General features: G+C 49.9%; 1 protein-coding gene across 1 annotated transcript; it reads left to right on the plus strand.

Annotated features, from left to right (window-relative positions):
- The first annotated feature begins 13828 nt into the window (after positions 1-13828).
- LOC136023819 (olfactory receptor 14J1-like) lies at positions 13829-20587 on the plus strand. Its single transcript, XM_065698731.1, has 2 exons — positions 13829-14422; positions 20537-20587. Exons 1-2 carry the CDS (start codon positions 13829-13831, stop codon positions 20585-20587), a joined length of 645 nt encoding a protein of 214 aa, XP_065554803.1.
- Positions 20588-22676: the final 2089 nt, after the last annotated feature.

Consider the following 22676-nt stretch of genomic DNA (forward strand, 5'->3'; position numbering starts at 1 on the left):
ATGCTCCAGTCCCTGCCTGTCCTGAGGGTCTGTTGCTAAACCCATTCCTGCTTGCCAATAGCGTTCCTGAATTGGGGATCCGAAACCTGGATGGAGTATTCCAGAGCATCCCTTCCCTTGTTCTCCTGCCGTGCTCCTGATCATACAGCCCACGATGCTGCCATCCTCCCTTGCTGCCAGGGCACACGCTGCCTCCTGTCCACCCAGACCTTTCCCATGGGCTGCTCCCAGCCAGGCAGCCTCAGCCTGTGCCATTGCAGGGGAGTCCCCTGCAGGGACCCCTATGTCCCCTGCTCTGCTGCCCAGGACACCCTGAGAGGTCTGCAGCTCCCCCATGCCATCCCATCTCCCCACACCAGCACAACAGACCCAGCCCTCAAGAGCTCTTCCTGCTTCAGGCACAGAGCAGCCATCCCAGAGCTGGAGCAGCCAGAAAGCTGATTTCATTCCCCTTCATTCCTGCCATGGGAGGACATACCACAGAGAAATTGCTGCAGGATGGTTTATTGTGCTTAAATGGAATGAGAGACCCCCATTGACACCAAGTCTGTGGGTCAGACAAGGTGTGTGGATACGTAAGTAGCAGGGGATGAAAACTGACATGTCTTTGAAGACAGCAACATCACAAGTGGAAAAAAAGCCCAACTGTGCCCCCAGCTGCTCTGGTGTTGCCGAAATCCATCCCCAGCTATGAGCATGTGGTGCAGCAGTTTGCTCAGATGAACATCTCCAGCATGGCCACCTCCATGGGGACATCCCTGAGCAGTAACAACATCACAGGCAGCAACATCCACCCCAGCTCCTCTGCTGCCCCCCCACAACCAATGCCTTCAAGTGACTGAGGAGCTGCTCACCCCCAACTACACTGTCCCAGAGACCACCAATGCCAACCTGAGCCTGGAAGGATTCAACACCATTGGGATGGAGCCCCATGGGCGATGTGGGGTTGTGGAGATGGATGTGGAACCATTCCAGCCCTCCAGAGCAGACAAGTGGGGGATGAAGCGGTGTGGGAGCACCTTGCCAAAGCCGCCCACCAAGCTCAGGGCTCTTGCAGCCAGCCTGGGAATGCCAGTGGAGGAGTAGACCAGAGCAGGGGTGAGGTGGTGTGTCATGAAAGGAAGACTTGGACGACTCAATATGAGTTAACAGCAAGCTTCGTTTATTGCAAGTCTTAACCCCTATTTATATGGTTTCTAACTAGGTCACACATATTTTGCTAGATACAATGTAACTTTCTGAGGATGCTGTGTCCTTGGTGATGATTCGCTGTTCCCTCCTCCTCCTGGTCTTAAACCTGCTGATTGTGGTGTTTACCACATTCCTGCTTCACCAGCTGCAGCATATCTATGTGACCCTTTTTGACAAGCCAATCCCCCACAATTCCCCTGTTTTTCTTTATGAAGGAATAAGGATTGAGTCAGGAGTCGTTGTAAACAAGTAGAATAACATTGCAAAGCATAACAAAGTAACAAACCCCTTATAATTATGAGACCTATAATGGCGAAGCAGCTTGTAAAGCAAACGTATATGCAGCTCTATGAAGTGAACCTCGATTTTCAAATAACTCGAGTAATTCAAAATCTGTACTTCTAAAATCAGCTAAATATTTCTGAAGCGCTATAAGCGGGTTACATAAAAGATCATTTGACAGACTATACAAAAAGTCTTTGTTTCAGCCAACTCTGGTGAAGATATCTTATAGACTGACAACCACCACAATACAATTCTACTGTAGGGTCACACTGATGACAAAAACTACAAGGTAGTGTCTACTGTGGTTGCCAAGTCCATTCCGAGGTTGTCGGCGGTGGCTGGTTGCAAGGCAATGGAGTTTGACTTGCTGCGTACACACGTTGAGGTGCAGGGGCTGTGGGACTCATGCTTGGGATCATCGTGCGACGGGTTTTGGCGCTCTGTTGCCTGTTTCCCGACCGGTTTTGTTTGCGTCGACAGGTAGCAGTACAATGGTTATCTATTTGACAATTAGGGCACCAAACCGAGTTGTGGCAATCTTTTCTCATGTGCCCATTTTGGCCACATCTAAAACATTGAGGACCCTTGACCATACCGGTGGCTTGCAAAGGTGCCAAGGCCGCTAATACTTGCGAATGACTTTTTTGAATTGCCTCTCCCACTGCTTTTACTGCCTCAACCAACATTGCCTGATGCCCCATAGGTACCCATGTCATACGTTCTAACATTTCTTCTACAGTGGCATTTGCAGGTAACTGAACAAGTATATGCCTCACAGCATCATTACAGTTCTGTATTGCATACTGATGCAGTAAAATACCATGCATGTATTCTGGAGTACCTGACTTCCTTATAGCATCAGCTACTCTATCCACAAAGGTACTAAAGGGCTCATCCTTTTTCTGTGTCACTTTCATGTAGGCAGGAGCTGCAGTAGTATCTTTAATCTGTGATAGAGCTCGTAAGGCTAGTCTCACAGATTCTTTTAACAATTCTGGACCTAGCTGGACTTGAGCCTCCTTAGTGGAGAACTGTCCAATTCCCATCAGGTGTTGTAATTGCACCCCAATCAGGGGATCTCCCTTGCCTCGCTGAACTGCAACCGCCTCTTGACAGGCTTTCTGCCAATACGTGTTCCGTAACAACAACTGCGAAGGGGTGAGGATTAATTTCACAATGCTTTTAATATGACAGCAAATCTGTTCCCCAAATATATGACAACATTTGCCTAGTGGGTTCAAACTGAATGCCTGTAGAAAAAACAGTTTGCCTTAACTGAGATAGCAATTTCCAATTTAAGGGAGACATTTTAGCATTTACTGCCTGACCTTGAGCGTTAATCTGGTACTTAACAGGAAAGGCGAGAATCTTTTCCTGCAACGCCTGCAAACAATCAAAATCATTGTTTGACAGAGCCTCTCTCTGAATAGATTTCCAATCTATCACCTGGATTCGCATTTGTCTACCCGTGTTCTGCAACTTCACCCTTTTTTTTTTTTTTTTCTAAAGTTGTTCACTCTGCTTTGTACGGCTACAAACAGCAGCCTGCTGGGCAGCAGCTACAGCTGTCTGCCTGCTTCAGCAGCAACCATAAATACCTGTCAGCAACCACACTTTTGCATTAACCCTTTCTTGCCTGAAATGTTAAACCGCTACTTGTTAAAAACTTTTACATGAACACGATAACAAAAAAAATACATAGAACACCATCTGCCCTCATCACACACACACACATACACACATACGTATGGATCCCACAAGCACACTCCACACAACTACGACAATATTTGAAACACAAAATTCAGACAATCATTACTCCCACTACACAGTCCCATGTACAGAACGTGGCACAAGGACTCTGTGAAGACTATCAGGAAACCAGCTCCAACAAGCATCATCGCAGTGTGAGGTGGCAGGCTCAGCCCTAGCGAGCGTCCCCGCAGAGGCTCTGCCTCCCTCACATCGCATGAGGCTTGGGCTTTTATACTGACCAAAATGCACACTCATTCTGACACAGGTGGCCAGCCTACGCCAGAAGAAGTGGCCAGCAATATCTATAAAGGTTTCCAAGCATCAATAGAATCATAGACATACTTGCTAACTTCTAGTACATGAGTATCACAGACAGACTGTATCAAATGAGTTGTATATGGGGCCCCAAGTCCACAGTCCGTCAGAGTCCGCCACAGTCCTCCCGATACCTCTGATAAGGGCATACGAGAGACCTTCCCACTGCGGGTCTTGATCCAGCACATACATCACAGGGAAAGCACACAATACATCTGCATCCCACACCCATCTCGCTTCTCCCTTTACAGCTGTCCATGAGGATCTGGGGGATATAAATTAGGCTTCTTTTCCAGCTCCATGTCAAAAGGATCATCCAGGTCAGCATCAGAATTAACAAGCGTCAGAACTTCAGAAGCAGCAACAGCAGCCTGATGAGCACGCACAGGCTCTTTCTTGGGGTCAATAGGGTCTGGGTCAAAAAGACTGTTTTCATCTCTGTCCTCAGTCTTTGCAGACGCGGCTGCAACTGGCAGAGGCTCATGGGTGGCCAGAGGTGGGGGGGGGGGGGGGCACTGGGTTTCACAATCTCACTTTTTGACTTTAACGTCTCTAAAATAGTTCTCCAAATGACTAACAAATGTTTCAGTGTCACTGCCTTTTGTGGCTGCGTCCCACAACTTAACTCGTGCACCATTCCACAAAGAGACCTCAGATATGGTAGACTCATCAGCCTCTGGATAATGCGTCTTCGACCATTTCAACATTAAATTTAAGTCTGTCTCTTTAAAGGTTGCTCCCTTCACCTTAAGGGCTGAAAACATCCATAAAACAGAGACTTTTTCCTTAGCGATTTTTTCCCAAGTCCCAAGTTCAAAGGCTTCTCCAACCCCCTGGATTAAGTCCTTCTCCTTAATACCGCGCTTTTCTAAAAAGCAATTTAATAAATTTAGGGCAGCTTGCCTCTCCATACCCCCCTACGAGGCTTCGGCTGCTCCTCCTCCTTGGTGCAACGCTGCCGATGCTGCCACTGCAAGTCCGGCGGTGCCCAGATCCCGTCTATACGGTCGTCCTTTCGCGCGATGCGCCGCTTTGACCCTCCAGGGCAAAATCGGAGCCAAGTGCCACTTTTCACAGCCGTGGTGTCATTACCATCCAAGCGAAGACAAGCATCACGTTGGGGTCACCATTTGTTGCGAAAGGAAGACTTGAGTTAACAGCAAGCTTCGTTTATTGCAAGTCTTAACACCTATTTATATGGTTTCTAACTAGGTCACACATATTTTGCTAGATACAATGTAACTTTCTGAGGATGCTGTGTCCTTGGTGATGATTCGCTGTTCCCTCCTCCTCCTGGTCTTAAACCTGCTGATTGTGGTGTTTACCACATTCCTGCTCCACCAGCTGCAGCATGTCTATGTGACCCTTTTTGACAAGCCAATCCCCCACAGTGGTGATGGGGGCAACGGGAGGAGGGGAGGCACTGAGGGCTGAGGGGTGTTCTAGTAGAGTAAATGAGTGTTTTTTCTTGATTCCATTAAAAAAGAGTTCTCCAGAACCGCTCTGTGCCTGTGTGGGATAGGGAGGGAGTCCAGGGAGCACCGGGAAATGGCACCTAAGAGATGCAAAAGCCAAGGCAAGGACCTGGGTACCTGCAATGCACCAGGGGAGGCACCTGATGAACCCAGGTTTGACTCCAATGGGATTCGTTTGATTCCAGTGGTTATTGGTGCCCTGCCACGGGTCACAGCCAGTGGGTACTGCGCTGCAGGGACCAGGGCTGGAGCTGCTGGAGCGTGGGGATGGGGATGGGAAAGAACCTTGGAAAGGGGAGAGTGAGCTGCCCTGGAACAGCAAGAGCTGAGAAGCAGCTGCAGAGGGGCTCTCCTGTGGGGCTGAAAGACAAGGGTGGTGCAGGGGAAAGGAGAGACTGCAGAACCTCAGCCCTTGGGCTTAGTTCAGAGGAGGTGGCGGTGCTGCCCTTGATCCAGGCTGTTCTCCAGGCCTGACCTGCCCTCAGTGGTCTCCAGTGGCCTCTGCCGAGGCCAGCAGCAGACACAGGATGTTCTGCACAAATGTCTGCACCTGATCCTGGGCCTGACTCAGTGCTGAGAGCTCTTCTGCAGCCAAATGCAGATCGTACTTTACAGTCATACAGTTGCAGCCTGGTTTGGGGTGGAAGGGACCTTAAAGCTCACCCAGTCCCAACCCCTGGGTGCCCAGTGGCCATGGGCACGATGCTGCCGCCATCACAAAGCTGTGGCGGTTGCTGTGGATTTGCCCATTGTGACGGGGCCACCACGGTGAGTGTGGGCTATTTAAGGAGCAAGAGCCCTGCAGTAACCAGTGCAGAGGAGACCCCTCCCTCGGGAGGCTGCATCTCCCGTGGCTGCCCTGCGCATCCAGGTACGTGTTCTTTGACTTTGCAATCCTGTTTCAGTGTTGGTTTGAAGCACATTGTGGGTGCCTGCTGTGAAGGGAGGAGAAGCTGTCAGGAGATGTGCTGGTGCCATCCCAGCTGTAGGAGCAGGGGATGGGTGAGGAGGAGGCACTGGGCTTGTTCATGTGGTTGGAGCTCAGCTCTGCCTGCAGAGGTCCTGTGGTGAAGCAGGAGCCTTCTGTGTGCAGGAGCTGCTGGTGTCAGAGGTGCTGAGAAGGTGTCAAGGCAGGAGAACTTCTACCTCCCTGTCAGAGCCTGGGGAAGTGCAAGGGTCACCCCAGCTCCCAGGAACACCCCCTTAGTTTCATCCCCCCACCCGGGCAGAGGGATGAGCTCATCACCAGCATTCTCACAGGTAAGATTTAGGGGGAAACCCCAGCTGCACCCTCAAAACCTGGCAGGGTCCCCCCTTATCTGCAGTTCCCCCCTCCCCAATGATCTGTGGGGTGGTCTCTTCTGGCTGTAGCCCCTGTTTGAGGGCTCCATTGGTCCCCCAAATGACTCTGCCCTCTGCAGAGCTTGGGCACATTCCCATGAACCTCCAAATCCCCCAAACCTCCAGTTCTCTTCTGAACCCCAAATCCCCCCCCATTTATTGCCGTGGGCCAACAGGGGCACTGAAGAGTCAGGGTACCGTGGGGCAAATGGAACCCCTAATTCTGGGACATTGGTGGTTCCCCAAATCCCTGCACCACCCCAGGGAGCTTTGGGGATATCCCCCAATGCCCAAATCCCCTCTGGGAGATCCCCCAGTATAATGTGTCTCCTACAGTGAGTTTTGCCCCCCCCCCCCCAAACCTCCAAATGTTCCTTGAACCCCCAAATCCCTCCAACCCCCCAAATTCCTCCCATTTATGGCAACAGGTTTCCCTAGGGCATCCCAAGAGATTTGGCTGCCCTGGGATTGATGGACCCCCCATTTTTGGGAGAGGAGGAGTCCCTCAAATAACTGAGGTACCCTGAAGAGTTTCAGGGACCAGCCTGAATCCCCAAATCTTCCCAGGATGCCCCAAAATCTCCCCAAACCCAAAACCCGCAGCTCCAAAGCCACCCTGGCTCAGCGCAGTGGCACAGACCTGCTAAAAAAGGGGTGTCCTGAAAAGTGGAGTCCCCCCAGCACCCACCCTGGGGGTCTCCCAAGATGCTCTGGGACCTCAAATTCATTGGGGGGACCCCAACATTGCTTTGGGTTCAGTAGTGAATTCAGGGGGCCAGAGGGGGTGGATCCCCCAAAAGGGGCACCCCAAAACCACGCTGCCCTCCCAAATGGCCCTGGAGGCACCCAAAGCAACTGTGGCCCCCAAAACCCTAGGGTACTCCAAATCTCCCTGAAGCACCACAAGAACAGGCAGGATCCCAAATGGGGGGCATGGGGCAGCGCAAAACTGGCCCGCACCTCCCATCATCCTGGGGCCTCCAACCCCAAATGAGCCCAGGGGACCCAAAAACCTGGAGGGGCTCCAAAAAAGTTGTTCCAACCCCCAAAACCACTAGCCGCAAATTACTCCTTGTTGCCCCTGAACCACACTCCATGGGGCATTTCAGCTGCCTCCCGCCTCTAGTATCAGGGAGCTGGGAGGCAGCCCCATATTGGGTGGTGCCTAATTTGGAGTGTACCCCCAAAAAGACCAAGGAGGTTGTGTGTGGGATGAGCAGGAGCGCCTGTGGCAGGGACTGGGAGCACTGTGAAGGACTGGGAAGGACTGAGAGACTGGGAGCACCTGCAGCAGGTAGTGGGAACACTGGGAGGGATTGGGAGTTGACAACGTCTGCAAGTGGGAAGACCTGCAGCAGGTACGGGGAGCACTGGGATATTGAAACTTGTCCTAGGTTCAGCAGTAGCAGTCATTTTTATTCCTTCTTAGTAGCTGCTGCAGTGCTGTGTTTTTACTTTCAGCCTGGGAACAGCGCTGATAACACCAATGTTTTCAGTTGCTGCTCAGTAATGTTTACCCTGACCAAGGACTTTGTGAACCTCAAGCTCTGCCAGGGAGGAGGGGAAGCTGGGAGGAAGCAAAGACAGGACGCCTGGCCCGAACTAGCCAAAGAGGTATTCCATACCACAGCATGTCATGCCCACTATATAAACTAGGGGCAGTTACCTGGAGAAGGGAAGGCTGATGGGAACCTGAGATCTTGGGAAGCAGAGGCTGTGGGGGACTGACTGCCTGTACCAGCAAGGAGGACATGGAGAATGAGGAGCCTGGGCTCCTCACCATTGTGCCTGGTGGGAGGTTAATAAGCAACGGGGTATAGCGACAGAGGATGGGTTTAGCCAGGACAGAAGGAAACATTGTTCCCATAGGCTCAGGCAAGTGCTGCATCAGGTGACCCAGAGAGGCTGTGCAGTCTCTGGCCTTAGGCATTTCCAACTCAGACTGAATCAAGCCTTGAACCTCTTGCTCTGACCCTGTTTCTGACAGGTTGGACTTGAGAAATCCTGGTGTCCCTTCCAACCTCTGTTTTCTTATGATCCTACAACGATGGGCTTATAAAGGGTCACAAAGATGCCCCGATTGCTGGAACACTTCTCCAGTGAAGACTGGCTGAGAGAGCTGGGCGTGTTCAGCCTGAGGAAGAGAAGTCTCCAGAGAGACATTTTAGCAATCTGCCCATACCTAAACAGGGCCAACAAGAAATCTGGAGACGGGCTTTTTGCAAGGGCCTGTAGGGGTAGGACAAGGAGGAACAGCTTTAACCTGACAGAGGGGAGAGCGAGATAAGATCTCAGAAGGAAGCTCTGCTCTGTGAGGGTGGTAGGACACTGGCACAGCAGCGTGAAGCTGTAGCTGCCCCATGGCTGGCCGTGCTCAAGGCCAGGTTGGACACAGTGGCTTGGAGCAACCTGCTCTAGTGGAAGCTGTCCCTGCCCAGAGCAGGGGGTTGGAACTCAATAAGCTTTAAGGTCCCTTTCAACTCAAACCAGGCTGAGATTCTACGATTCATAAATCAATAGCATGTTGAGGAGAGGATGCCCTTGAAGGGAGGATTGAAAGGGGACTCTAAGGCATTCCCAGGGAACACAGAGCATTTCCCAGTCTGGAATACAGGAAATACTGGGCTGAGTCCATGCAGCCAAATGGAGGCAGAGCATCACTGCTGGGCTGCAGCTAAGGGCTGTCCTAGGCAGAAGTGGCAAGGGAGCAGAGAACAACGCAACCTCCTTGGATAGGGGATGCCCTGCTTTGCAAGGACAGCAGTGACAAAGGCCCAGTCCCTGCCCACAGGGTTCCTGGGGGGGAAACCCAAGTCCCAGCATGACCATGCCACATCAGCCAGCACAGAGCCTCTTCCCACATCCCTCCTCACATGCAGCACCCACTGCAGTGGCCAAAAAAAACAGATCAAGAGCCAAGCCCAGCACTCACCTGCCAGCGAGCCCATGGCAATGTGTGCCAGCATCATGGGCAGCACCACATTTGCTGCATCTCTGGAGAAGAGAATCCACAGTGTCTGCACCCAGACTGAATTTACCCCCCCAAACACCCTCCAAGCAAAAATCTGCCTTCACTGATGAGTTGCCCACAATTTCTGGCTTGGAAAGTGGTTCTAGGAGAGATGGAGTGACTGTCAGTGTTCAAACCCACAGTTCCCCAGGTCTCAGACCCAGAAAACCTTCAAACTCTCTGGCTGTGGAGGAAGAATGTTTCTATCACATCACTCACCCACAACGTGCTGCTGCAACCAGCCCATGGCATCCAGCTGGGACCTGAAGCAGTACAGCCAGTGGTACCCCACTGCAGCAACATCTGCAGCGAGAAGTCTGTTCTGTTGAACCTCACATGGTTCTCGTAGAGGGAGCGGTGGTGCTGGCTCCACTGAAAGCATAACTGAGGATGGCTCCTTGCTGCTGGGCAGTTTTGTATTCCCAGATGCAGTGGTGGAACCGTCAGACGCATGGTGCAGCCCATGGCTGAGACAAGTCTCTGATGCTGGCCTGAGGTCAGCGGAGCAGCAGCAAGTGAACGTGTGGGAGAAAGGAGATGTTAGTGCACAGCTCCCGAGGGGCAGCTCCTGCCACCTGGCAGCCTGCCCTAGGGACTTGAGGATGTCACAGAAGCATGGAATGGTTTAGGTTGGGAGGGACCTTAAAGCTCATCCTGTTCCAACCCCTGCCACAGGCAGAGACACCTTCCACTAGAGCACGCTACTCAAGCCCCATCCAACCTGGCCGTGAACATGGCCATAAACGGCGAAGCCACAGCTTCTCTGGGCACCCTGTGCCACTGTCCCACCACCTTACAGAGAAGAGCTTCTAAGATCTCCTCTCAACCTCCCCTCTCATTTCATGCCTTATTTTCCCACTTCTAACCCGTTTTACGACATTTTTATCCATTTCTAATGCATTTTAAGCCATTTTAGCCCATTCCTAACTAGTTTGCCCATTTCTAACCCATTTTTCCCACTTCTCACACATTTAAAGCCATTTTTTTCCATTTGTAACTGTTTTTTGCCCACTTCTAACCCGTTTTAAGCCTTTTTTACTCATCTCTAATGCATTTCATGCCTTCCATTCCCACTTCTAACACATTTTAAGCCATTTTGGCTCATTCGTAACAATTTTGCTCATTTCTAACCTATTTTTACCTACTTCTAAGCTGTTCTAAGCCATTTTTGCCCATTTATAATGCTTTTCATGCCTTCTTTTCCAAATTCTAACCCATTTTAAACCATTTTTGCAAATTTCTAATGCATTTGAAGCCACTTTGGCCCATTTCTAACTATTTTGCCCATTTCTAACACATTTTTCCCCATTTCTAACACTTTTAAAGCCATTTTTTCCATTTCTAACCCGTTTTTGCCCACTTCTAAGCTGTTCTAAGCCATTTTTGCCCATTTCTAACGCATTTCATGCCTTCTTTTCCCACTTCTACCCTGTTTTAAGCCTTTTTGCTATTTTCTAATTCTATTTTACGCCATTTTGACCCATTAATAATAATTTTGCCCATTTCTAACCTGTTTTTGCCCACTTCTAACCTGTTCAAAGACATTTTTTTCCATTTTTAATGCATCTTAAGCCATTTTGTCCCATTCCCATTTTGCCCATTTCTAACCAATTTTTCCCATTCCTAACACATTTAAAGCCGTTTTTTTTTTTTTTCCATTTCTAACCTGGTTTTGCCCACTTCTAAACTGTTCTAAGCAATTTTTGCCCATTTTTAATGCATTTCATGCCTTCCATTCAAACTTCTAACACTTTTTAAGCCATTTTGGCTCATTCCTAACTGTTTTGCCCATTTCTAACCCATTTTTATCCCATTTCTAACATGTTTAAAGCCATTATTTTCGTTTCTAACCCGTTTTTGCACACTTCTCAGCCGTTCTAAGCCATTTTTACCCATTTCTAATGCATTTCATGCCTTCTTTTCACACTTCTAACAGGTTTTAAGCCATTTTTGCAAAATTCCAATGTGTTTTAAGCCACTTTGGCCCATTCCTAACTATATTTCCCATTTCTAGCCCATTTATCCCATTTCTGGCACGTCCAAAGCAATTTTTTCCATGTCTAACATGTTTTTGCCCACTTCTAACCCGTTTTAAGCCTTTTTTTCCCATTTCTAACACATTTCATGCTTTCTTTTCCCATTTCTGTCCCATTTTAAGCCATTTGGGCAAATTCGTAACTATTTTGACCATTTCTAACCCATTTATTCCATTTCTAACACATTTAACATAATTTTTTCCATTTCTAACCAATTTCTGCACTCTTCTGAACTGTTTTAAACATTTTTTTCCCATTTTTAACACATTTAATACCTTCTTTTCCCACTTCTAACCCTTCTAGAGACATTTTGGACTATTTCTAACGCATTTTAGGCCATTTTGGTGCATTCCTAACTATTTTGCCCATTTCTAACCCATTTTTCCCATATCTAACACGTTTAAAGCCATTTTTTCCATGTGTAATATGTTTTTCCCCACTTCTAACCCATTTTAATCCATTTTGTCCCATTCCTAACTATTTTGCCCATTTCTAACCCATTTTCCCCCACTTCTTACAAGTTTTCAGCCACTTATGCCTGTTTCTAGCATATTTCGTGCCTTCTTTTCCCACTTCTAAAACTTTTTAAGCCATTTTAGTCCTAATGTTTTAAGCCATTTTTTGCTCATTATTAATGCATTTTTATCTATTTTGGCCCATTCCTAAATATTTGGCCCATTTCTAACCCATTTTTGCCTCTTCTAACCAGTTTTAACCCTTTTTTGCCCATTTCTAATGCATTTCATGACTTCTTTTCCCACTTTTAACCCATTTTAAGCCATTTTGGCCCATTTCTAATGCATTTGAAGCCATTTTGGCCCATTCCTAAATATTCTGCCCATTTCTAACCCATTTTTCCCATTTCTAACATGTTTAAACCCTTTTTATCCTTTTCTAACCTATTCTCGCCCACTTCTAATCCATTTTAAGCCATTTTTGCCCTTTTCTAACCTGTATCCCTATTTCTAACATGTTTAAAGCTATTTTCTTCCATTACAAACCTGTTTTTATGAACTTCTAACCCATTTTAAGCTTTTTTTGCCCATTTCTAGCACATTTAAGCCATTTTTGCCCATTTCTAATGCATTTTAAGCCGTTTTGCCACATTCCTAACTATTTTGCCCATTTCTAACTCAATTTTCCCATTTCTAACATGTTTAAAGCCATTTTTCCCATTTCTAACGCATTTCTGCCCACTTCTAACCAGTTTTAAACCTCTTTTCCCTTTTACTAATGCATTTCATGCCTTCTTTTCCCACTTCTAACCTGTTTTATGTCTTTTTTGCCCATTTCTAATGCATTTTAGGCCATTTTGGCTCATTCCTCACTATTCTGCCCATTTCTAACCTGTTTTTCCCATTTGTAACACGTTTAAAGCCTTCTTTTCCCATTTCTAACCCTGTTTTGCCCGTTTCTAACCGATTTTAAGCCATTTTTGCCCATTTGTAACTCATTTTCCCCATTTCTAACACGTTTAAAGCCATTTTCTCCCATTAATGAACCGGTTTTGTGAACTTCTAACCCGTTTTAAGCCTTTTTTTCCCATTTCTAACACATTTTAAGCCATTTTGGCCCATTCCTAACTATTTTGCTCATTTCTAACCTGTTTATCCCATTTCAATCATGTCTAAACCCATTTTTTCAAATTCTAACCCATTTATGCCCACTTCTAACCCGTTTTAAGCCAGTTTTGCCCATTTCTAGCACATTTCCTGCCTTCTTTTCCCACTTCTAACCCACCTTAAGCCATTTTTGCCAATTTCTAACCCATTTTTCCCAGTTCTAACACATTTAAAGCAATTTTTACAATTTCTAACCCATTTTTGCCCATTTCTAACCCATTTTAAGCCATTTTTGCCCATTTGTAAAGCATTTCATGCCTTCTTTTCCCACTTCTGACCTGTTTTAAGCCTTTTTCGCCAATTTCTAATGCTTTTCAAGCCATTTTGGCACATTCGTAACTATTTTGCCCATTTCTAACCCATTTTTCCTATTTCTAACACATTTTAAGCTTTTTTTTCCCATTTCTAACTTTTTAACTATTTTTTTCCCACTTCTAACCCGTTTTAAGCTATTTCTGCTGATTTCTAATGCATTTCATGCCTTCTTTTCCCCCTTCTAACACGTTTTAAGCCATTTTGGCCCATTTCTAATTCATTTCATTCCTTCTTTTCCCACTTCTATCCCATTTTAAATAATTCTTGCCCATTTCTAACCCACTATTCCCACTTCTAACATGTCTAAAGCCATCTTTTCATTTCTAACCTGTTTTAGCCTACTTCTAACCTGTTTTAAGACTTTTTTGCCCATTTCTAATGCATTTCATGCCTTCTTTTCTCCTGGCTCTTCGGCTGTGGGAGCAGAGGCCAAACTTTCATGCTCTACTCACTCTGGTGCTGCTCAGCCAATATCGGGCACCCGAGATGGTGGATTCAAATGGAATCTTAGGAGATAAAGCGAGAAGCGACAGCGATGTGTGTGTAATGGTTGCAAAGCTCACTGTGTGCCACCTGCAACCCCTGCACTACGGGACCCTCCTGAGCAGCAGAGCTTGTGTCCACATGGCAGCAGCTGCCTGGGGCACTGGGCTTCTCACTGCTCTGCTGCACACAGCCAATACATTTTCACTACCCCTCTTCTGTGAAATCCCCCAGATCCTCAAGCTCTCCTGCTCGCATTCCTACCTCAGGGAATTTGGCCTTCTTGTGCTAGGTTTCTCTTCGGCAATTGGTTGTTTTGTGTTCATTGTGGGGTCCTATGTGCAGATCTTCTGGGCTGTGCTGAGGATTCCCTCTGAGCAGGGACGCCACAAAGTCTTTTCCACGTGCCTCCCTCACTTGGCTGTGCTCTCCCTCTTTGTCAGCACTGGTATCTTTGCCTACATGAAGCCCCCCTCCGTCTCCTTCCCATCCCTGGATCTGCTGCTGTCAGTGCTGTACTTGGTGGTGTCCCAAGCACTGAACCCCCTCATCTACAGCCTTAGCAACCAGGAGCTGAAGGATGGTGTGAGGAAGCTGGTGACTGGATGTGTTTCAGCAGGCATACACTGCCTGCTGTCCTTTGCAAGGGGCTCCCAGTGTAGGTCATGGCAGGCCATGCTTGTCTTTGCTGCTTTACATTTGTTTTCCTGTTTCAATTTGTGGTGATGTTGTCTTCATTGAAATGTCAGTTTTCATCTCCTCCTGCTTAAGTAGCCACTCGTGTTGTGTGACGTTGTGCTACTCAGCGTCTCTCATTGTATTTGAGTAAAATAAATGACCTGCAGCAGATTTTTCTCTGTGATTTGTCCTCACATGGCAGGAACGAAGGGGAATGAAATCAGCTTTCTGGCTGCTCCAAGTCTGGGATGGCTGCTCTGTGCCTGGAGCAGGAAGAGATCTCGAGGAGCCCAAGGGCCAGGGCTGTTGTGCTGGTGTGGGGAGATGGGATGGCATGGGGGGGCTGCAGACCTCTCAGGGTGTCCTGGACAGGAGAGCAGGGGACACAGGGGTCCCTGCAGGGGACTGCCCTGCAATGGCACAGGCTGGGGCTGCCTGGCTGGGAGCAGTCCAGGGGAAAGGTCTGGGTAGGCAGGAGCTGGACAGGAGACAGCGTGTGCCCTGGCAGCAAGGGAGGACGGCAGCATCACAGGCTGTATGACCAGAAGCACAGCAGGAGAACAAGGCAAGGGATGCTGTGGAATACTCCATCCAGGTTTCAGATCCCCAATTCAGGAACACTATTGGCAAGCAGGAGTGGGTTTAGCAATAGGCCCTCAGGACCAGCAGGGACTGAAGCACATTGCCTGTGTGGAGAGGCTGGGGGGCTGAGCTTGTCCAGCCCAGAGAATGGAAGGTTGATGGGGATCTGGGAGTCTCTGGCCTTCTGGTTCTCCAACTTGGACTGCATCAAGCCTTGAGCATCTTGCTCTGATCCTGTTCCTGACAGGTTAGTGTTGAGACTACCTGGGGTCGGCTCCAACCTCTGTTCTCTTATGATCCTACAACGATGGGCTTATGAAGGACCACTGAGATGCCCCGAGGGCTGGAGCACTCCTCCAGACATCTTAATTACTAAATGAAGACAGGCTGAGAGAGCTGGAAGTGTTCAGCCTGGGGAAGAGAAGCCTCTAGGGAGACATCTTTGCAATCTGCCCATACCTACCCAGGGCCTACAGGAAATCTGGAGAGGGGTGTTTTACAAGGGTGTGCAGTGACAGGGCGACGGGGAATGGTTTTAAGCTGAAAAAAGGGAGATTTAGCTTGGATATTAAGAGGAAGTTCTTTGCTGTGAGGGTGCTGAGGCACTGGCACTGAGTGCCCAGAGAAGCTGTGACTGCCCCTTCCCTGGCAGTCTTCAAGGCCAGGTTGGATGGGAGTCAGCTTTGCTTTGAAGCAATGCTTTGTCCAGCTCAGATATTCACAAGGGATGTCAGATGAAATCCAAGTATATTGTAAAGTTCACTACTTGTACTCATGACTCAGATGAGTCTGGGCTGCACAAGAGGCTTAGGATCATTTTGCCTGTGTTATTCATTTACTAGTATAACGCTGCTGAAGTTTTTTTTTTTTTTTTGAGTATAAAACATTCTATGTATGACTGATAATTGGAAGATTATTGAAATAGCCAGAAATTCTCAGCTCTTTCTAACTTAGTGCAGAGCCAGGAGAGCTGCAGTGTCCATCAATCCTTTCCCATTTGCCCTCTGCTTACACTTGCACTGCCTTTCAGTTGCCTTCACACACAAATCGACCTTAAGAACATCTGTCCTGTGATGAGAGCAGGGGCACATCGTTTCAAAGCACAGATCATGGAGCTCTCATGGGGAGAAGCAAAAGACTGTGCCCAGCAGAACACGGCCAGCAGCCACCTCCAGTGCCAGACACCAAGAAAGCTGCTTGAATGCACCCTCCCCAGGGCTGGGCTGCACTTTCCCCCCACTCCCTGCCCATGTCTCGAATGCCTGGAGCTGTCCCTGCCAGGAGCTGCTGCTCTGTGCCCAGCTCTGCTCCCTCCCAGTGCTCCCAGAGCACATTCCAGGCTGTGTGCTCAGCTCTGCCCTGCACACCCCTCCCGGCAGCAGGGCTCTGCCCAGGGGCACCTCTGCCTGTACAGGAACCTCACACCTGGCACTCAGTGGGTCCATACAGGGTGAATGGAGAAACATGGTCACCCCCTGAGGAAAGCCTTGAGAGCTTCTTAACTCTTCAGTTAGTTACTGGTGGCAACGAGCAGTGTGTAAGGAGGCAGAGAGGGTGGAGGGAAGTCAGCAAGAAGCAAGGTGATGGTTCAGGGCTTTAAAAAATCCTTACATGCAGGACGGAGCCCAGCAGTGGAGAGCAGTTGATGTCTGTAGGTGGAGGAGGAGTAGGTGTTCCTGGAGTGTGGCTGCAGGCTCTGGACAAAGCAGAGGTCACCTGAGAAGTTTCCCTCATGGGAACATGCCTCAGTGTGGCACATGGGGAATGCCCACTGCTGGGGGTGCCTGAACACTGGTCATCATGCCCCATGAGCCGACCTTCCTGTCCCCCTCTCCTGCACTACCCAAACTTTCCTGGAATGCAGGATCGATCCCTGAGACTGGAGAATGCAGGAACCTCCTGGAGTGAGGTGTCGCTGCTGCCGGGGAAGTGCAAAGCTTCTGTGAGACACTTGTGAGTGTGGGCAGAGAGTGGGGTGTGCGCAGCAGAGAGGGTGCTACAGGCAGGAACCTGTCTCAAATGAGGTGCCCTTGTCTCCAGAGCATGGGATACCTTGCACCCAAGGACACCACCTTTCCTTTTGGCTCTTGCCAAGAAGTTCTCAATTCAGACCATTGGCTTTTCCCACTTGTCTCCCATGGTGCTTAGTTCTCTATACTGATGGCATCACCCATTCCTCTAGAAACCTCCTTTAGATCAGCTTGCTGAGGGATATTCATTCCACCTGATGAATTCACACTACAGTAGCAGCCTGCAGCTACTTGAAATGTGGCTTCAGAGATGATGGAGGTTTTCTTGCTAGTGGGAAGAGAAGGAAACCTCTGCAAAGTGCAGCTTGGAAGGTTCAGACTCAAAGTTAGGAAAGAGAAATGTCTCTCAAAAGGTGGACTTGTGGTGCAAGAGGTCACCCAGAGGGAATCTGGCCCAACCCATGGCTTTGTGTTTCAAGAACAGACAGTGATGGGTGCAGAGATATGACTGAAGGTACAGAAATGCCAGGTGAGAGCTAGGTGGGAAAGCAAGATGGGTGTCAGCATCCTGAAGGGAAAGAGGTGCAGGCATGGACCAGTGTAGGACAGCCTGCAGCAGACATGACTGAGGATTCTGGCAAGACTGAAAGGCCCAAAAGAGCAGAAGGTCTCTGTCCTGTGGGCTATGGCAGTTGCCTCTTTCATCAAGGCCAATGAGGAGAACTTTCATTCTCAGGATTTCAGGCTCTACTTCTCCAAGGGCTGTGGTCAGGGCTTGGCCTTTCTCCTTCATCAAACAAAACAAGGGTTTTCTCACCATCAGACATCTACATTTTGCCTTTGTCTCCCTGTAATCACAGCTTCCACTTACTTGCTTTACCGAGTCCCTGGGGAGGCTTTGTCAGTAACAGCCCTCAGTGGGGCACATTAATGCTGAAAGGACTTGGAGCTTTGTTTCTGACTTGGACTTCTTGAGACATTTCCTCAGTCTCCTCTCACTACCTGAGGTTTATGGACTCAGCCCAAACACACCATGGGGCTCATTAAACCCTGATGAGCCGTGTCTCACCCTGTGGTTTTTGTCAAGTCTTCCAGATTGTCTTCCAGGGAATTAGGGAGGTTTCTGAGTGCAGGAAGGTTACAAAGAACATCTGATAAAAATTATTTGAAAGGGTTTATTTTATCACTTTTCAGTTTAGAAATTTCTATTCCATTGCCACTGATCCCAAGTGTCTCTTCTAGAGGCCTGCACAGGCAGGAAAAGCAGCCTTTAAAGTCCAGCGCTGCACTGAGCACCTCGCTCCTCACCTCCCCACCCAACATTGCTCTCATCGTCCACCCGGGACTTGTGGCACTTCTCCTCACGCCTGACTTCTCCACTGAAGCTGGCAGATGGATGGTGCAGCTCCTGTGCACCAACTCCCAGCCTGGCTGCCTTAGAGACCTGCCCGAACACGGGCACAGCAGGATTGTTCCTCTGGGCAAGAAAACCAAAGGAAAGCATGACAGTGTCATACACAGTAAAATGCACTCGGGTGTGCCTGGTACGAGCAGCACCTCATGGGGTCCTGTTCCTACACAGGGATAATCTCATGAGAAATGTTGTAGAGACACAGGTAGATGCATGAACATGCCATGAACATGATTAAAGAGTTGTCCAAGGAGACAATTAGACCATCGAAAGACTTGCAAGCCTTTCCTGCCTGAAGCTCAAAGCAGCAGCTTAGGGGAGAGGATTCTGAATGAACAAAGAGTGAGGGGAGGAGACAAGTGTAGAATAAAGGGAAGGGCCTTTGTCTAGACAGCCTGCAGAAAAGAGGGCTTCAGAGCTGGTCATTTTGTCCTGGACAGTGGAAGATCTATGAAAGATGAGAGGAATGAAGGACGTGGTGTAACAGGCAAAACAGTGGCAGTGCAGTTATAGGGGAAGATCAGCATTCCTTTGGGATCCCTCTTGTGAAAAAGGTCATTGGGCCGGCAGAGGTCTCTTGGGAGAGAGGACAAGGACATGTTGCACTTACCTTTGATAAAGGCCCCAGGTGAAACCCAGGGGAGCCCAGGCTGTACAAGCTGCATTTGGTGAGGTGTGTGCCAGCATCAGAGTTCTCTTGGGTAACACCTCTGGGCACCTAAAAGCCGTCTAAAGGGTAACTCTTGCCTGGCCAAGCTGAGAGCCTGCAGTTGTGTGTGAGGAGGCAAAGAGTGGATGTGGTTTCCCTCAGCTTCAGCACAGCTCTTGGCACAGTCTCCCTCAACGCTGCTCTGCTCGGGGGAAGCCATTGGTCTGCATGGGTGGACAAAGAGGAGGGTGAAGCACTTGTGTCAGCAGAACCAGCTCCAACAGTTGAGGAGCCACCAAGGACATCCCAAGCACCAGGAGATGCAGGTGCCTGCTCCCAGGCTGTCACCATAGCCACCACGACACCACAAGGAGCAGCATCAGCCAGGGCCCTTCTCCTGCCCCAGTACCCGCAGAGCCGCAGTGCCACCATCACTCGAGAATGTTGGACAGCTCCTGCAGGTGTTGGCTGAAGTTCCAAGGGCAGCTCAGCACTGTGGAACGTCTGGTGGGTTTCCGCTGGCGTTGCCAGAGCCCACCAGGGCCTTTACTGTGTTCACCTGCAGCTTCCAGAATGCCCAAGGGTATTCCTGGTCACCATGGGCCCTGGTGTCCCTGGAATACCCGGGGGACTTTGAGCTGCACCAGGCTGCCAGGGCTGCTGCCTCTGTCTAGAGTGCACATCCAAGTTCTGTGGGCACACCAGGTCCATGCTGTCTTGTGGAACGCCGGAGAGCCTGCACAGGTTGTGCCAGATCCCGCCAGGCCCTGCCACCTTCCACAATGCCTGGTGGGCTCCTGAAGGTGTTGCAGGGGCCTGCAGCACCGGTAAAGCCAGTGGGAGCCGAGTGGGCATTGCAGGAGGTGGCAAATCCCGGGAGGGCTCTGGCCACCCCTGCAGAAACCTGGCAGGGATTGCGGCAGGGGGCAATGGCGCTGGCGGGTTCTGGTAACCCTGCAGCAGCCCTGCAGGGGCAGAGCGCAGGCCCCTGCTGGCAGTGTGAGGAGGAAGCGGGATCCAGCAGTGCCAGCATCCAGCTGGTGGCAGTCCCTGGCCCCAGCCCTGCCCACTCGGCTGGCTCCAGCGCAGAGCTGCTCTCCTGGGGAGCCCCCACCTCCCCCCAGTTTCCCCCTGGGGTGGCTGCGGGGTCTCTCTGCCCCCCTGCGGGATGGAGGGATGTGGACAGGGGGAGGGAAGGGCAGCACAAGAGACGTGACCACACTGGGAGTGTCACAGACCAGGTCACAAAGGGCCCTGCTGTGACCCTGCTGCCAAAATCACAAGGCGCAAGGCGTTCAGTTCAGGCTGGACCTGGAGCTGGGATAGTCCCTGTGCCAGGAGCTGTCCTGCCCTCGGGAACCTTCTCTGCAGCTCTCTTTGTACCCAGCCGGGATGTGCTGGGCTTCCTCCATCTGCCGTAGATGTACAGTGTGGAACGGGGGCACCTGCTGGATCGGCGGCTGCATGCCTGAAGGGAAATGGACTTGGAGCTGTGACTCATTGTGCTTCACAGGGGAATGGTTCAGAGAAGTCATCCTTGTGGAGACAACTGAAAGGGCCCTATTAATGACCAATGGTAATTAATCAGCAACTGAATTAAAATAAAATGGGAATCCAGTGGTGATTAAGCAATGATTGATTTTTTTCTTCAATAGTGGTTTCACGGGGATTTGAAGATGATGTAAATGATGATTCAGATGATGATTTAGACAGTGAGTTTTCCTTCCAGCACCTAATGGGATGCCTACAAGAAAGCTGAAGAGGGATTCTTTTAAAGGTTTATAGTGATAGGACAAGGGGGAACGTATTTAACTTGACAAAGAGGAAAGATGAGATGAGCTCTTAGGCAGAAGTTCTTCCCTGTGAGGGTGGTGGGACACTGGCACAGGGTGCTCAGAGGACCTGTGCCTGCCCCATCCTTGGCAGTGTTCAAGGACAGAGAGGCAGAGCAAGAGCTGGACAGAGGGGCTTGGAGCAAGCTGCTCTAGTGGAATGTGTCCCTGCCTCTGGCAGGGGTTGGAGTTGGATGAGCTTTAAGGTCCCTTCACCCCAACTCATCTCGTGCCTCTGGGATTCCATGTGGGGCGGCTGCTTCATAAGGAAAGGTCCCGCCCCACAGAGGGGTTCCCCTCCACCGCCCTCTGCCGTGGCTGGCTGCACCACGAGCATGTGCTGGAGCCCGGACTACAGCTCCTGGCATGCCCCGCCTGGGGGAGCCGCGCGCTCTTTGGCTGCAGCGGATGTGGGACTGCGCGCTGGAAGTGACTGGGAGAGTGCAGGGGCACATTGGGAGCAACTGGGATAACACTGGGATGAACTGGGAGAGACTGGCAGTATGCTGGGATCATGCATGACTGGGATCACACTGAGAGCAACTGGGACTGCACTTAAGGTGACTGGGAGTGACTGGGAGTGTCTGGGAGCTGCTGTGACTATGCTGAGGGTAAGTGGGGCCACACGGGGGACAACTGAGATCGCAGAGAGAGAGAGACCCATAAACCCCATAGAGACCCCACATGGACCCCCCACAGAGACCCCTCCAGAGAGACACACCAATAGAGACACCCAAACACCCCTCGGTGAGACCAGTGTGTCCCCCATGTGTCCCCGTGTCCCACATGTCCCCCAGGACACCATCCCGGCCAGTGAGTGCCCCAGGAGATCCGGTGGTACCAAAGCAGCACCCGCCACTGCCATGCCCCACAGCCTTCACCCTCCCTGAGACTTTGAAACACCCTGAAACACCCCCCAAAACACCCTCAAACACGCCTGAACCCTCCCAAGACTCCCCCAAGCACCCCAACATATCCTCAAACACCCCCAAAACACCCCCAAATCACCCTGAAACAGCTCAAAACACCCAAACCCACTCACTAAAACACCCCCAAAACTTCCCAAACATCCAGAAACACAAAACATCCGAATACTGGAGGGACGGTATGGCCCGGCACAAACAATCCAGGAGGTTCCTCGATTGTGTGGAAGACAGCTTCCTTCCGCAAGTAACAGAGGAGCTGACAAGGAGAGGTGCCATGCTTGGCCTTGTGCTCACCAACAGGGAAGGGCAGGTTGGAAATGTGGTGCTCCAGGGCAGGCTTGGTTGCAGCAATCATGAGATGGTCAAGTTCGAGATCCTCAGGACAGTGAGAAGAGTGTGCAGCAAGTTCACTGCCCTGGACTTCAAAAGAGCAGACTTTGGCCTCTTCAGGAACCTGCTTAGTAAGGTTCTGTGGGATACAGCCCTAGAGGGCAAGGGGGCCCAAGGCTGCTGGCTGATATTCAAGGATCAGCTGCTACAAGCTCAGGAGTGCTGCATCCCAACTAGAAGGAAGTGCAGCAGGAAGGCCAGGAGACCTCCTTGGATGGATAAGGAGCTGCTGAGGAAAATTCAAAGGAAAAAAGAGGCTTATAAAAAGTGGAAGCAAGGGCAGGCAGCCTGGGTAGAGTACAGGGATGTTGTCCAGGAAGCTAGGGACCAGGTTAGGAAGGCTAAGGCCCAGTTAGAATTAAACTTGGCCAGGGATGTTAAGGATAACAGGAAGGGATTCTACAGGTACATAG

This window comes from Lathamus discolor, chromosome 19, assembly GCF_037157495.1.
Source record: "Lathamus discolor isolate bLatDis1 chromosome 19, bLatDis1.hap1, whole genome shotgun sequence".
In the NCBI taxonomy this organism is placed as follows: Eukaryota; Metazoa; Chordata; class Aves; order Psittaciformes; family Psittacidae; genus Lathamus; species Lathamus discolor.

Excerpts from the sequence above, each read along its gene's own strand:
- LOC136023819 (XM_065698731.1), top strand. The coding sequence starts at position 13,829 with ATGGTGGATTCAAATGGAATCTTAGGAGATAAAGCGAGAAGCGACAGC. Across the intron at positions 14,423-20,536 it reads AGGATGGTGTGAGGAAGCTG|ATGTACAGTGTGGAACGGGG; the intron begins GTGACTGGATGT and ends CATCTGCCGTAG.